We start from the raw sequence: 16,736 nt of genomic DNA on the forward strand, positions 1-16,736 counted from the left end.
TTTAAATTTCTTTCTTCTCTCTTTGAAGAGACCAGTAAGAGCCAAACATCCAAGGCACAGTATTGATATAGGGCTTGAACTCTATGACTATAGAAATAAAGTGTTAAACAACTGGAAAGAGTGTTTAGAATGCATGCTAGCATGGCATTGAAAACAAAGGTTTTGGTGTTTCAGTTTATTTCATCTTTTAAGGGCCTCAGTAAGAGTCAGAGCTTTGCTAACCTAGTCAGAGGTTTTGAAGCAAACTTGAATGGTGATATTGTGCCTACCAATAGTGCCTTAGAACTTGTGTAAGTGGCCACTGTATGACTTTAGAAATATGGAAATGTGAGGAAGTACCAGTTTCAGGAGCTGAAAGGATAGAAACAACTATGCCCTGTCTCCTTGTAATACAGGCATTTCATTTACTGTTGCTATTTGTGTATATAGTGTATTTTAAAATGTATTTATGTAAGTATGTATTACATGTATTCCTCATATATATTTTTGTGTGCATATATACATGTATTATACATAGTAGTTACAAATATTCATATTTATATAAATGTATAACATATATTTAAAACTGCTGTTAGAGGTCATTATATTACTGCATAGGCATTGTTGTCATGTGAATGGGCTCTTCAGCTTGCAGATCCTGATCTGTTGGTTTTGCTGTGCAAAAATGGGGGAAGTTTGTAATTTAAATTCAATTGTTATTTAAATAATAAATAGCTCTTAGTGCTGAATGACAAACAATGCTCTTAGATTTTCATTTGGCTGCATGCTGCAGTCGTTATTGTGATTCAGATAAGGTCATTGCTGTGCTGTTCTTCTCTGGGTCTGCCTATGCTAGGACTAATAAATTGCAAAAACTGATTTTAGAAATCCCTGCTTTGAGTGAAGAACAAATACTGACTTATTTATAAGGAGGTATAAAGTTTTAGGTGTAATTTTTATCTGTTGAGTTTTTTTGATTACTGCTGTGTAGTTATACTCCATTTAGCATACTTCTGCCTTTCTTTTTTAGAGAGGAAGGGCTGGTATCCTTGAAATTAAATGTACTGTAATGATTTGTGAAAGGAGAAGATTTTCTAAATAGAAGTGTAATTAGTGGGTTTTGCTGATCTCCTTTTCTTTGTTTCAAGCAATTATCCTACCTGTTTGTTGCAGTCGAAGCAATGGGAGAAATCAAAGTAATTGTTTAGAGGATGGGATGGATTTGCTTCCTGTAAATGATATTCTGTAACTTACTGAAAGTATCCTGGGTCTTTAACTTAATACTGTCGTTCCAAAGATTTCAGATTTTTTTGAGATTAAATAATCTCTCCATTGAACCAATGCGAAAGCTTACTTGGGTCCACATGTTTTTTCATAACTTATCCAAAGAGAAATCTACCAAAATACCTGTTATACTAAAGAGGAGAGCTTATATTGTGAATATAATTCAGATGTGATAGTAGATGAAGTGGGCAGGATGGGAAGGTTATACTGACTTGCCAGCACATTTTAAATTATCAGTGTTTAGTGCTCACCAATGATTCTACTTTGATTAACAATTAAGCACTTTTCACAGATAAGGAGAGCAACCTTACCTGAGTGTAAAATTAATGCCAACTACCTGTCAAATGTTTGAGTGCAATAGTTTAGCTGGACGTGCCCATATATTTGGAAATTCCTCTTTTATCAGTGTCCTTTTTAAACTCTCTTCTGATTGTATACTTGCAATTTAGTAGAAGACATTATCAATGCATTTTTCTTAAAGAGCTATCATGTTAATTCCTAGATGTAGAAACTTAAATGTATTTTTCCTTGCCTGCTCTCATGTTTTCATATTGTGACTTAATGAATGTGTAGTAAATTTATTCTGGCTTGGAAGTGCCTTTAAAGACGAGGAATAAAACCAAATTGCCTCAGGTTTTTTTTTCCCCCACTAGAATTGTGTGTTCAATGGTGCTTTGCATCCAAACTGTTAGATTCAATACAAACTGCATTTTAAAGCTTAGTTAATGCTGCAGAATTCCAGAAAAATAAAAAATGTTAGTTCCAGAAATTCAGAAATTCAATTGTACTTCCATTTAAAGAGTTCTTATAAACTACATTTTATTTTAATAATAAATCTTGATAATTTACAAGAGTTGAAGTATTCTTTATAGTGAAGAGTGCAGTTATTTATTTCTCCTCTAAACCTCAAGACAATGTTTGGTATTGTTTTCAGTTCTGAAATCCATCAGGACCCCTCTCCTTAGAGAACATGACAGTTTGCACAGGCAAAAAGCATTGCCATCCAAACCCCTTGACAGGCGTGACCAATATTTCCAGCTGGAATGAAGATCCCTGACGCTTGGAAGAGTAAGAAATGCATGGAGATACTAGTTCATGTTTTATGTAGTTTATTTTGAAGTCTCTCAGGAGTTCAGCTTTGAATTTGAATTTCGTCTTGTTGAGGAGTGTTCTTTAATTCAATTGAGGAGACAAAAACCTGAAAAATTTTCTCTGGCAGTCAGCTCTAAAAACTTGTGTGTATATCTTTGTGCCTGTTGACTACTGGGCTTTATGAAAAGATTTTAATTCTCATATTTGCAGGCATTTTTGTAGTGGTACATATATTAATGGCATACAGGGACATTTAAGTGCATGTTTATGCATGCACATGCATATGTGGATGGATTTACATAACAAGCCGTTATATTTAAATAAAAAATGAGCTCCTCTTTCTTCATTCTGTGAAGAGGGTGAAAAAAAAGTATGAGACAGGTCTCTTCAGTAGTCCCATCTCTTCCCCTGTCATGGTTTGTCTCAGGTTCAAGGTGGAAAATGATAAGAAAATAACTTGTTGAGTTACCTTCCCTAGGAGCAGAGCTCTGTAATTTGCACACAGGCTGGGAAAGGTTTTTACTGAGACTCTAGTTTTTTAAAAACTCAGAACTGAAATTCTGTTTACCCAATTATTACCACCTCTATACATGTGCTCAGTTTCATAATTTTCAAGAACTATGAGGTCTTAGCCATTTTTTCAAGGCTGCTCAATGTTCTTATAATACTTTGTTTTTGAAATAATGGTTTCTTTCTGTGCAAAGGATTCCTAACTACAGTTGATGCAAGTCTGCAAATTGAGCTGGAGAAATCAAGCAGAACATCTAGAGGATGGGGAACAGTTAGGGTGAGTTTCATCTGCATTAAGTCAGTCATCTGCAACTTAGACTTAGAGCTAGTTCTCTTCAGAGATGGTCAAAAGAAACAGATCAGATGAATCACCCGCTGCAGGTGTCTGTTTTCTCTGACTTTGCAGAACACTTAGGAAAATTGCCTTGGCGATCTTGCTTTTTGACATACACTCAGCTGACATGAGTCCCACCTGCTGTGACTGCTTATTTAATATCAAAAAGTCAAACTGTCTCATCACTGGGAACTGTGAAGTTGGAGGAGGGATGGAAAGAAGTCCTCCAGGGCACTGCATGCTCTTCTTGCTGTTGGATTGTCCTTTTTCCTGTTTCTTTGTTACTTCCATGCTTTTAGTACTTTGGCCAGCAGCAGTTCTATTAAACTATGTGAATGTGATTCCTCCTTAGAAACCAGGATATGTCTTATATGGATCCTCTCGGGGAGGAGGAGAAATAATAGTATGTCATAATGTAAATCAGGACTATCATAAAGTGTATCTGTGAAATAGAGTATTTAATTCCACTTGAGCAGTTTTAGTTTTGATTTGCCTGGATTTTGTGATCTTCTCTCTTATACACACACATGCATACAGAAATTTATAATGAAATTGGTTTCTGAAAGAAGACAACTAATAGAAAACAAGATTGTCATCAGTGTCATTAATGCCTGTACAGTTTATTGAATTTGGAACTGACAGAACCTGCAGAAATCCCTGTTGCTGGGATTATCTGATAGCAGCTGAGGTGTCGATAGCATATTGTGAGCTAGAACAAAGTAATTCTTCATCAAATTTCACACTGTAAAAAGAACACAGGAGCCAGATTTCTCAGCTTTATTCTGGACTTTAAAAAGGAGTGTTCCTTAGTGAATATGTGTTTTTCATGTAGCTTGACTCATCTTACCCATCTTTCCTTTAAATTTGTCTCCTAATTCATTATTTGGCTGGAGTGCAAAATACAGTGGTAATTCTGAAGGTGCTTGGAAGCAATGATGTCTAAACCCTCAAAGTGTTTTTCTGTCAGGAATGATGCATTGAAGGTATTTGCTGGAATCTGAGGAACTCAGGGTTTCTTCTGTATTTGTTAGAAAGAAGCTTCTCCAGAGGGTGAATCTGAATCCCTCTCTGTTGGCCATGCAGTGTAATAAAGTATCTGAGTCAGGACCTAAGTGTAGATGCTCCTTGACTGTCTGTGTTTTAAACTTAGTAACTGTGTTATATTTATTGCTAAAGTTACTCCTGCAAGATTCTGGTAATAATTTTGTAAACAGTGTTTTCAGCCAGCAAGAGGTATGATCATGCAGACAGTTATGTGAAGTTTCTACCATTTTAATTTTATCTACCATTTTAGTTTTCTTTTCCACGACTTGAAAAGGATAGCAGGGAATTCTCAGGATGTATGTGCATACTAAATGGCAGACAGTTTCTCTGCTCCTTGTATGGATGCTAATTCCAGTGTTTGTCTCTCATTTAGAAGTCAGATGCTTTTTTTTTTTTTTTTTTTTTTTTTTTTTTTTTTTTTAAAAGACTCTTTGGATTACTCATAGTTACAGGGGTTATAGGGATGGCTTCTCTGGGAGGCTGCCAGAATCTTCCTCCATGTCTGACAGAGCCTAGGAGAGACCCAGGGCTGGTCAATCCCCATCAGGGGTGATGGTAGCATCTCTGGGATCCTGTATTTGAGAAGGAAAGTTATTGCAGAGAAGCAAATTGCAGCCAGAGAAGAGAGGAGTGAGAGTATGTGAGAGAAACAGCCCTGCAGACACCAAGGCCAGCGAAGCAGGAAGGGCTGGAGATGCTCCAGGCCTTGGAGCAGAGATTCCCCTGAGGCCTGTCATGAAGACCACAGTAAGGCAAGGCTATCCCCCTGCAGCCTGGGGAAGTCCATGGAGGAGCAGAGATCCACTTGTGGACACCCCCATGGCAGAGCAGGTGTGGAAGCCTGAGGGGGCTGTGGCCCCGTGGGAAGCCTGTGCAGGAACAGGCTCCTGGCAGGACTTGTCACCCCACAGGGGACCTGTGCTGGAATCTGTTCCTGAAGGACAGCACTCTGTGGAAGGGACTCACGCTGGTGAGCAGTTCATGAAGAACTGCAGCCTGTGGGAAGAGCTCACTTGGGAGAAGTTCATGGAGCAGTCTGCTGGGGGAGGGCCCCCATGCTGGAGCAGGGGAAGGATTCCTCCCTCTGAGGAGGAGGCAGCAGCAGAAGCAGCATGTGATGAACTGACCACAAACCATTCCCATCCCCCTGCACTGCTGGGGGAGGACGTAGAGAATCAGGAATAAAGTTAAGTCCAGGAAGGAATTACCCACCCCAGGGTGGGGAGAAAGTATTTTCAAGATTTGAGTTTCCTTCTTATTATCTTAGTCTGTTTTATTGGTATAAAGTTAATTTCCCCAAGCCAAGTCTCTTTTGCCCATGACAGTGACTGGTGAGTGAGCCCTCCCTGCCCTTAGATCGACCCATGAGCCTTTCATTGTGTTTTCTCTCCCTTACCCAGGTGAGGAGGGAAGTGATAGAGCAGCCTTGGTTGGCTCCTGGTGTCCAGCCAGGGTCAGCCCACCATAACATGAAATAAGAAAACTTGAAATTGATACAAGTAGCAAGGCTGATTTCTCCTGATGTTTTCTTGTCCTTTGTACCTTTTTCTCAAGTTGGCAACAGTTGTAGACAGTGACATCATGTGTTGAAGTGAAGAATTTCACTTTTCCTTGGTACTCTCATCTTTCAGAGGTTTTTTCTTTTGATGTCATTATTATTACTATTTTATTTCCTTATACATCAAATGCTAAGATTATTTATATGCTTGCTTTGTCATGCTTTTTTATTTTCCATGTGTATGTACATTTTACAGCTCACTAGTTATGCTCACTAATTAAATATCCTTGGAGAGAAGTTGCAGTATCAATAAACAGTTTCTTTTACTGAGAAATCTGTGTTTAGATTTTGTTCACTGAATTAAGTAATGCCATCTGGAAAAGAGTTGGTGGAAGTGGCTGGAAACGCAGAGGGGTCTCCATAGGAAAAGAAGATTGCACTGTAAAGACGCTGATTGTGGGGATCTGTGGTGGATGTGTAGTGTAGTGCAAGAAATTGAAAGGTTGTCCCTATTTGTAGGAAAAAGAGGAAAATGGCAATTAAATGAAAGGCAAAACTGAAAAGCAGGATTTCTTAGTGAAAGGAAAAGGAGATATTTTTGGCCATTTTGTAGAACATGTTGCATTCAGAGACATAAAAGTATATAAACCAGTGTTTTGCTGTTAGTATGGTTTCTGAGATGATTCAATGTCTTGCAGGGTAAAAGAGAGGCCTGCATGTGTTAGCATTACCCAGTCATAAGCACCTGAAGGGCTCGGAAGTCAAATCTGCTTTCGGGATATGTGTGCCCCAGCAATGACCCCTGCTGTTGTTGCAGGTGTGGCAATGTGCTGCTGGCTCTGTGCACACAGGGAAGAAGATATTCAGCTCTTGGGTGCTGTTTTCTGCTTGGAGATCTGTTTTCATTTCTCTTGAGGGAAAGGAATTAGGCTCTAAAAGCCAAATCTGCCCGAGGCCTGTTGGTTAAACCACACAAGTCAGTCTGTGGGTGCATTGAAGGAAGAGACAAGCAATGCTAGTTGGAAGAAAACCATTTTTTCCCCATAATATTGGTAGGAAAAAAGTGCTAGGCTGTATCATAGAGACCTGCTTGTCTGGTAACTGTAATGTATTCTCTCTTTTTCTCCCCTTTGTTTTCATTTGTTTGTTTAGGTTGAATTTTCCTATCCTCCCCTAAAACCTGGAGAAGGACATGACAGCCACAGTTTACCAGAGGAATGGAAGTACTTGCCATTTCTTGCCTTACCGGATGGCGCTCACAACTATCAGGAAGGTGAGAAATGAGAGTTGGGTGTACTTCTACTGCAGCCCAAAGAAAAGACCTGATACCTGAACAGCTGACCAGTGATTCTTTTTACTGTTATACTTCCTTCACTTTTTGTTGAAGTTGCAAAATACAGTGGCAATGACATGTTCCTTTAGATGAAAGTAAAGGTATACCTCCTACATCCAGAATTCAGATGTCAGTAAAAACTTCAGGGTTACTTATCACTTTTGCATAGTTCTGGCACAAAGCGAGGCCGCTGGCTTTCTCAGGAGTTCATTCTTCCTCCCTTTCCATCCTCCCTTTCCATCCTCCCTTTCCATCCTCCCTTTCCATCCTCCCTTTCCATCCTCCCTTTCCATCCTCCCTTTCCATCCTCCCTTTCCATCCTCCCTTTCCATCCTCCCTTTCCATCCTCCCTTTCCATCCTCCCTTTCCTTCCTTCCTCTTTCCTTCCTTTCCTCCCCAGTATTTTCTGTAGTAAACCTTTAAGGGGTGCTGAAAGTAAATATACCAAACTCTTGTTAGTGAGTGACAAAATAGTCTTGTCTTTTTTTCTAGATACTGTGTTTTTCCACCTGCCTCCGAGATGCGGGGATCGAACCACGGTGTATGGCGTCTCTTGCTATCGGCAGATTGAAGCAAAGGTAACCTTCCAAGTTGTGAATTAATTATATTAATGAATAATAGGCTTGATGCATTAACAGACATAAAATTCAGTGGCTTGCGTTACACCAACAGGCAAAAGCTGCATGATTGTGTTACATTAAAAGTCTGTGGAAATACTCACAGTATGTAGCTCCAGAACTAGAGAAGTATTCTTTCCCATACGTCAGCAGGTGTATTGTGATCTTCTGAAATGTTCGAGGCAATTGAAAAATACATTTGTTTCTTGAGAGCCAATCCAGCCATTGGCACCAAGCAGCAAAACTCAACTGACGGTCTGTCAGGTGACAAAGTTAAATTTCCCAGCAGTAGGCCTTTTGGGTGGAAAAAGTTGAAATTTCTCCCCATAGAGAATTTGAGTACTTCCTGGGATCTGACCATTCGAGTGTAGGGATGTTTCTCTTCACCTGCTCCCATTGCCAAATATACACCTGCAGAGTAGACTGGAATCTTCCCATTCATGGTAGCTGCTTAGTGAAACCAATCTTTAGCAGTAAAACTGAAAAGTTGAGGAGAGCCTCAGTGTGCACATCATCACACTGAGGAAATTAAGCATTCCATCTACTCAAATCATCCCATGTTTTCAAAAATAGTAATGGTAGTATGATCTCTGCACTTAGAATTGCGAAGTTATCACAAATTTCTTTTAAAATTACTTATTTTTTCAGTGAATTGCCAATAATCTGGAATGTCATGTGGGTTTGAGTTCACCCTCAGAATTTATGACTTGTTTATGTACTCTGTTTCTGTGTTAATTACATCTTGCTTATATTTCAATTTCCTGTTCTTGCTCTAGGAGAAATTTTACTCATGCAGTTTTTAACTCTATTTCTTTTGAACTAAATTCTGCATTGGTTTTCATTCACTCATTATTTTTGCACCAGCCTTCACTGTATTCTATGATTTTAGAGTCTTGCTGTATTTAACTGTGCAATAACTGGCTTTATTCTGCTCTTGATTCCAGTTTACACTTTTTAGTAAACAATTAAGAGGATAAAGAGATCTTCAAAATGAACTCTTTGGAACAACTAGAATAAAGCCCAATGTGTTTCATATGACAGCTCTAGCACTCTCTCCATCTGTCCTTTTTGATATGTGGGCTCCAGTCCATACATTTTCTGTTTTCTACTGTTAAGTGAATCATTTGTGTGTATTCTGCCCTCACCATTTCTAGGTTTGCTGTTAAGTGCTGGAACAGTTTGTTCTGGCTGAGAATGTAGCTTGTTTTGTGGATAAACTTTTCTTTTATGAGTGGCTCAAAAAAGATGCTTGAATATGAAACAAAAAATTTCTAAGCAGAGGCTTTGTGATCTGGTCAATTTTCAGAGATGATGCTAGAGAAGAGCAAGTGATGTGTTGTGGTTTCTCTCCCATACATTCCCCTGAGTTAAAATGCCATTTCCTTTTCCAGGCTATTGCCTTTTTCTCACACTAGTGTCTTTGAAACAGTGCTTTGCCAGTCATCACAGCTGTATTTGGATCTTTGCTGGACGTAATGAGATGAGAATACAGCTCTGACATGTCAGTGTTATGACTCTTTTTACTAGGTAGAATTATAGAATCATCATACAATGGTTTGAGTTGGAAGGAGCCTTAAAGATCATCTGGTTCCAACTCCTTGCCATGGACAGGGATGCTACCTACTGGACCAGGTTTCTCAAAGCCCCATCCAGCTTAGCCTTGAAAACTGCCAGGGATGAGGCACCCACAGACTCAACCACTTGGATGTTGGCTAGGAAAGCAATGAGTTCCCCCATTAGGATGGGAGCTTGCAAGCACAATGCTTCCTGTTCTTGAAGCAAGGCATTATCGACAGGCTCCCCCTGATCAGGTGGCTTGTAGTAAACCCCAGCCAGCTGTCCTTTGTAGGTGCTGTCCTAGATTTCTACCCGCAAACTCTTGATCTGTTTGTGGCTATTTCTCAGAGGCAGCTCTTCACAATCTAGCCATTCTTTAACATAGGGGATGACACCCATGCCCCTCCTTCCCAGCCTGTCTCTTGTGAAAACATAAGAGCGTACTGTTGCATGGTTTGGATATTCCACCACTGAAGATAGGTAGTTTTAGGATTTTGTTTAAATAGGGGAGTAGTATGTGGCAACTAGACTTGGGAAAGAATTCTTTTTGAAATTATGTTTGGGTAAAAACACTGTAATTCTTCTATTTCTTAGGCATTAAAAGTACGGCAAGCAGACATCACCCGAGAAACTGTACAGAAAAGCGTCTGTGTTCTCAGTCAGCTGGTAAGAATGTTTGTTAAACTCCCAAAACACTTTCAGGTAACCTTAACAATTGTTTTTCCATGTTCTTTTTTGGAACATTTGGCTTCAAACATCTGTCTTAGCCATGTTAGAGTAACAAAATACTGGAGTAAAATTGAATTGGAAGGTTGTGGCATTTGAGTGAGCTGCCTTGATTTGTGGTATCTGCTGGTAACTGGCAAAGTGTCTGCCTATTGTCGTGGATGAGGATATTCTGATCCTTCTTAAATGCTGCTAACTCAATTTCTTGTGGTAGAATTGAGGAGTTTGGCTAGTATAATCATGGAATGTGTAGGGTTGGAAAGGGCCTCAAAGATCATCTAGCATAGTAGCTGGAGAGAGTGACTACCACCTTCAACTGTGAGGGAGGTTTTCTAATAGCCACACATACAGCATATTCTTGTTTTGAAGAGATATGTTTTATTTCTACCTATTCATCAAAAGCTTCTGGTCACCAGGCAGGGAACAGAATTTCTTTTTGTGCTTAAAGCTGAAGAAAGAACTATTACTGGAGCTGTTACTATTATGAACAGTGTTAAAGAAGGAAAATACTTTTCCAGAAAGATGTTCAGTGAGGGTATGGTACATGCAAATGGAAAGAGAATGAAATTATCATCATTTAAAATGAGCACAGGAGAAAGATGGTGGGGTTTAGCTACTGAGGACTGCTCATCCATGAACTCTGTGTATAATAAAGTGTCAGTATTGCAACATAAGCATGGAAGAAGATTAAAGTTCAAAATGAGTGACTAAATAGTTTCATTCACTGCTTTTGTGTTTGTTTTTCTTCCAAGCCTTTGTATGGGTTACTTCAGGCAAAGCTGCAACTCATCACACATGCATATTTTGAAGAAAAAGACTTCTCACAAATTTCAATTCTAAAGGTAACTTTCCAGTAAAATCCACACAGAACAGCTTTCAGTGTATGGCCTCAAACTTTAGTATTTTAATTTAATGCTCAAATATTCCTTTTGCATAAGTCATTCAGTTATTCAGCTCCTGTAATACTTTAACATGAACTAAATGTACTACCCTAATCTGACTGAAAGTCAACGTTCTGATTGTTATGAGACACAAGTGTGGTTGTCAGCCTGTATCTTTGTTGATTCCATTAGTAAAACTTTGCTTTCTTTCTGGAGTAAGCCATTGAAATCCTTAAATAAATGAATTTTATTTATTCTGGATTTTGTGTGACCATATGCCATTAACACCTTCTGGGTTTTTTTTTGCCTTTATTCTAACTTTTACAGGAACTTTATGATCATATGAATAGTTCCTTGGGCAGTACTTCGTTAGAAGGGTCACAAGTTTATCTTGGTAAGTGACTTGTTTTGTACAAAGCAGCAGAGATGGTGTTACACTAAACAGCACATGCCTCTCCTGAGCTAATTTGTTGCTGTGCATTAAGAGGTTAAGCACCAGAGGTCTGCATTTCTTTATTAATGGATTTAAATAAATGTAAAATGTGGTGTTGCTTTCATGATAGGAGTCAGTTGCAGGTTGGAACCATATTACTCCTTGACCTTACAGTCTGACTAGCAGCTGTTTATCTGCTTTTGGTAAATAATACATTCTTAAGTTTTAGATCCAGCACCCCACACCATCAAATTGTTCAAGCTTGCATGTTATTACCTGTTATTTAGGCTATCTCACCACCCAGTTCTGACTCTTCCCTGTGCTTTCTGAATCCACATGTAGTATTTTCCTCAGTGGTTCCTTAATGCTCTGTGACAGCCAACAGGTGTTAACTCAGAGAACAATGCTCATATTATTCTTGTCTCTGTTGTCAATGAATTCTTGCTTCCACTAAAAAAAAAAAAAAATTTGTATGATTTCTGCTATTGAAATAACCAGGTTCACACAGAATCCATAAGCTGAAAAATGGTGACAAGAAGTAAATTAGTATCCCTATCAGCTGTTGAATTGTAATAATTGCTCTCTTTTTGGTGTCTCAGGTCTGTCTCCTCGGGATCTTGTTCTTCATTTTAGACACAAGGTAGGTATTCTCTACTACATATTTAAAGGACTGCGCTATTTAGAAATAGAAATATAATTAAAAAATGAACATATCTAGACATACCTGAGTTAGGAGTAAGAAGACTGTTTCCTAAGTACTGGTATTTACAGCCTCCTGATTTTTCCCTCCAATTCCACCTGCATAACTTCAGTGAAAGCACGTTCCAGACTAAGGAGTTTTGTTAGTCTGAGGGATTCCTGGAGATTTCTAGGTTTGTGGGACATTTTTTAGTCCTGTCCCAAAGTGCAAATGCTATCTCATTTGTGATCTTGTTTCTATTTCCTGTTTCTCGTTTGATGAATATGATAAAAAGACTAGTGGTAAAATCTGTGCAGACACAACTTGGAGCATTTTTCCTGTGTTTTGTAAATTTTGTAGCTTCTGCCATCACAGAACCTGGGGGAACTTGGACCTGTCCTTTTTCCTAATTTCTGTTGAAATTGAGTATATGTGCTATAGCTAAAGTACAAATAGCATTTAGAATCTTTTATTAATGGATATTCATCAAGGAAACAACTTTGAGAATCTGAATTTCATGGTGTATTTGCACCTGCTCAGTAGATTTTTGGGGTAGAACTCATTTTTGTTTAACTTCAGATGTCTGTCAATCATACCCCAGATGCATCTGTGTTTTTCCTTGAGTGTAGAGAGTCTGGACAGCCACTTCTGATCTAGATGCCTAAATTAGGTGAGGTGAATATTCTTCTTGGTATTTTGCTGGATTTTTTTCAGGAATTCTGTGGAGGAAATCTTTTATGTAGTTTACTGGTTTTTAAAGTTCTGGAATTGTGCAATGTGTTCTTTCTGCTAAGCTATGTATGATTCAAATGATATAGTTCTTTTTTTGTAGAGGTTTTGATTGTTTTTTTGGTTTTTTTTCATTTCATGCTATTTTTAAATGTGTGCTCAGGTGGAGAAAGGGTATTGGAACTCTGGTTTTCACTGGTCAAATGCATTTGGTCATTTGATTGTTATGCAGTGATTAACATAAAACCTTGAACAAGAGGTTATGCTTGCGCATTATTTTTGAAAAATGGCACTGGTTTGCTCACCATTTTTTTCTTTTTGTGTTTTTTTTTCAGGTCTTGATCCTTTTTAAACTGATTCTTCTAGAGAAAAAGGTAACGTTATGTAAGCTGAGGCAGGTAGTTTAAATAGCGACATAGCTGTTAAATACATTTCATCTGTAAAATAGAAACATCTGAAATCATATCAACTTTGCATCAGTATATAAATTGGGTTATTAGACTTAAAAAAACTGCTGTGTGTTGACCTATACATTTGCCTCCACTTCTATTCTGTCCACACTTTGTTTCTTTAATTGCCATCCCAGCCAAAGTAAAATGGGATGAAATGTGAGCAGAGAAACCTAACCTACTGTAAAATATAGGACGGGATAAAAATGAGATGTAGACAGGTACCTGTGTGGAGGAACTGATAGGAAATGTGGGTACCTAAAAAGGCACAGCTTTATAGAGATTCAGTAAGTAGAACTTATGGTTCAGCCTTTAAATAGACAGACCAAAAGAAACTAATGCTGGAAGTGTCCTTCAGACCTGAATTCCATGGACACCTGCAGGAGACAATGAAGAGAGCTGTATCTGTTAGGTCAGGCTGAACTCAAATTATAAATTGGTAATAACTGCTGAATCTAGGATCAGTGCTTGCTTTGGGCTATCTTACTGCCTCAGAAGCCATGCTGTTTTAGTAATTTAAGTGTAATATGCAAAATAGGAAAGCAGATGTGAAATCAAGAGATTTGTTTTCTTCTGTGTTCATGTTAATGCCCTAGAGGAAGAACTTTGAGTGAAATGAGTGTATCCGCTGCCAGACATATTTATGCCAGGGATTTTGTTTTGTTTTGGTTTAAAAATGTTATTTAAAGCTTTGTTTCAGTTTCCCAAATGCTACTTTTTCTTCAGTGAACCTGCTGTATTAAAACCCAACCTCTTCAGAGTGCTGGGAAGGCATGTTAGAATTTCCTGTTAGCTGCAGCTGGAAAGTCAGTAGGATTTAATCTATAAGTTATCAAAACAATTGTGGAGATGTTTATTTAAGTCTGTCTCTGAGACCTAGATGTCTTTTGTGAGGCAGTAAATATGCTGTTCTGTTTTAAAATAGATGTAACAGCTTCTCCAAAGCTTTTGCACTTGCCACTTAATTCTGTAAGTCAGATATACCTTGACAGTTCTCAGTATTTGCTGATGAGAATAAATGCAGTTTCTGCATTAAAGAGGCATATGCTGATGATGACTATATTAAAGGCTATGCAAAAGCACACACGAGAAAATACAATTATGGCACAGTAGGGGTCACCAGATCAGTTCAGCATTTGGACATGTACAAAGAAAATACTTCACTGAGCTACAGTTCTTTTGTGAAACTGCTCAAACCACAAGATGCAAATGCACAGGAAGAGAAGAGAGAGAGGGTTTCCCAAGTGTGTCTTCACATTACTCAAACGTACAAAATTGTTTTGAAAGTAACTGAATGCTTATGGAACAAACCTGCCAGTTGCTTTGTGTCTGGTTTTCCCTAAGCTCTAACAGGAAGACAACACTTGCAATTTCAAAAGAAAGTTTTGGTTTTCAGGCACTGCCTGTTTTCTGGCAAATGTTATGGTTTCAGAATAACTGTGGGAATCTGTATGTTCAAAGACTTTAAATATAATATGCAATAAGCCACTCGTAATGCCAATTTTCCTTGATCTGGAAAATGCCACAGACTAATTTCCTTTAATCTGTAGCAATTTGGTTGATGTTTTTCCACGGGCTAAAAGAATTTTTTCACCTCTCAGTGGTTATTAGGCTGGAAGACTACTTCCAGATGGTGATGATTTCAATTTCTGCTGCCAGGACCACCCAGTTTGCAGATGTAAATGCAGTAGGCTATATAGAGGGGTTGGGAGGGGTAAGGAACTGTGCATCCTTATAGACAGAAAGATGGCAGAGACACCTGATGAAACAAATACAGAAGAGTATTTGCTTTAAGTAAGTGGTATACCCAAACAAAAACCTAGACTGGAATAGATTTCTTTAAAACAAGGTGCTTCTTTATAGCTTAATTATTTCTGTAGGCTTAAAAATAAGCTTGGCTAAGAATGCATGGTGTCTGAGAATCTAAACCTGTGGGAGTAGCATAGGCTTTCTGTTGCAGTTCATTGCTATTACATAATGCATTTTTCATGCATACTTTATAAAGCAACATCTTCAAAGTTAGACATTTTTATTCCCATTGGAGTCAACCAACACTCTTTCCACAGATGAGCTGCTTGTTCATCCCATTGTGCTTTTTCAGTGGTTGCTTCAATTTGAATTAAGTTTTCTTGTATACTTTTTTTGGTAGTATGTTTAGGATAATGTACATAGTCTGTTTTCAACTGTGGTACCATTAAATGTCATTTGGCCCGTGTTAAGGCTGTGTAGGTCTTTCTTTGTCCCATCAGTTCACTAGCTTGTAGACTGGCAAACACTAGTGGGATGTGAGCTATTATTCATCAGTCTCTTCTAAGGTGTCTGTCTTTCTTACAGTAGAAGTCTCTTATGAAGGCTAAGTCCACAAACTTGCACTTTTAATTACATCATACACCTATTGAACTGGACTGCGCAGTCATAAAGTTAGATCATTCTGTATTCCTTTGCACTCTTGATTCTTCGTAATGCTCATGTAGGGTTTTTTACTGGTATTGTGCCGATAAAGGATGTAAAAATGGTATTTTTATACAAGTTTACTTTTGTGGGGATTTTTTGGGCTTGTGTTGTTTTGGTTTGGTTGTGTTATTTGTTCGTTTTTTTTTCACTTTCCTTTTCCCCCCCATTTCCCTGAAAGCCTCTTTTGAAGAAATTCCAGTAGTAATATTCAGTCTGGCTTTGTTTCTTCTTTCATTGCTAGCCTTTGACACCCTCTTTTGAATTCCTAACTAATATACTAATTCCAGTCTCTTTGATTTAATTAAGGAGATTGTTTTCCCATGTTATGCCTTAAGTGCTTTACCAAAGTTAGTATCACTCATGTGTTCTGTTTCCGAAAAAATCTTTATTGTTACATATGAATATTACTGTAATAAATGCATGCAGCATTTGTCCTGTTTTTAGTTTATCTACATATCCTTAATATAACTCCTTAAAAGAAATGCTTTTGCACAGGTTTGTATCAGTGTTCTGGAATAGAGATTGTTTGGCCTCTTTGATATATAACAGAGAGTTGAATGTGCTACAAATGAACAAGAATTTATGCAGCATACCAGGAAAAACTTTTTTCTGTCGGTTCTTCAGATCAATTTGGAAAAAATCTTAAAAATCAGTAGAAAAACCTGAATATCTGAGAAGTGTGTTACAAACACATGTGCATGTGTATATGTATGTATATCTATATATATATAAAACATATATTACAAATATTTTATAAGGATTCTGTAGATATATCTAAACGTTTACTTTGAACTGTTGTAGGAAGTTTTGTTAGTAAGCAGACTTTCTAATATAACATAAAATGCAGTGCCTTGAATAGTTTGCATGTGTTGTTTGTCATGCACAAGTACAATGTTGTTTTTCTCATTCTCCCCTCCCTAATTCACCTTTCCTCTCTTGCATTCTCTCTTCCTCCCATTGCCCTCCCTCCCACCACCAGGTGCTGTTTTATATTTCTCCTGTAAATAGATTGGTGGGAGCTCTGATGACTGTCTTGTCACTCTTTCCTGGTAAGAAAAGAAGTTTGAACTTCTTTTTATATGTTTTCTGGTCATAACTGAGGCATGTTGTGCTATCACTTGGAAATAATTCACGTGA

The 16,736-nt window shown here is 38.1% G+C and overlaps 1 protein-coding gene across 1 annotated transcript in view; it reads left to right on the forward strand.

Annotated features, from left to right (window-relative positions):
- AVL9 (AVL9 cell migration associated) overlaps positions 1-16,736 on the forward strand; it is a 40,494-nt gene that overhangs the window by 9,101 nt on the left and 14,657 nt on the right. The window contains exons 2-9 of the mRNA XM_038127093.1: positions 6,894-7,014; positions 7,567-7,652; positions 9,843-9,914; positions 10,727-10,816; positions 11,183-11,249; positions 11,888-11,928; positions 13,032-13,070; positions 16,579-16,648. Coding sequence (XP_037983021.1) covers positions 6,894-7,014; positions 7,567-7,652; positions 9,843-9,914; positions 10,727-10,816; positions 11,183-11,249; positions 11,888-11,928; positions 13,032-13,070; positions 16,579-16,648 — 586 coding nt within the window. The remainder of the gene's footprint in view (positions 1-6,893; positions 7,015-7,566; positions 7,653-9,842; positions 9,915-10,726; positions 10,817-11,182; positions 11,250-11,887; positions 11,929-13,031; positions 13,071-16,578; positions 16,649-16,736) is intronic.

The sequence above is a fragment of the Motacilla alba genome, chromosome 2 (genome assembly GCF_015832195.1).
Source record: "Motacilla alba alba isolate MOTALB_02 chromosome 2, Motacilla_alba_V1.0_pri, whole genome shotgun sequence".
In the NCBI taxonomy this organism is placed as follows: Eukaryota; Metazoa; Chordata; class Aves; order Passeriformes; family Motacillidae; genus Motacilla; species Motacilla alba.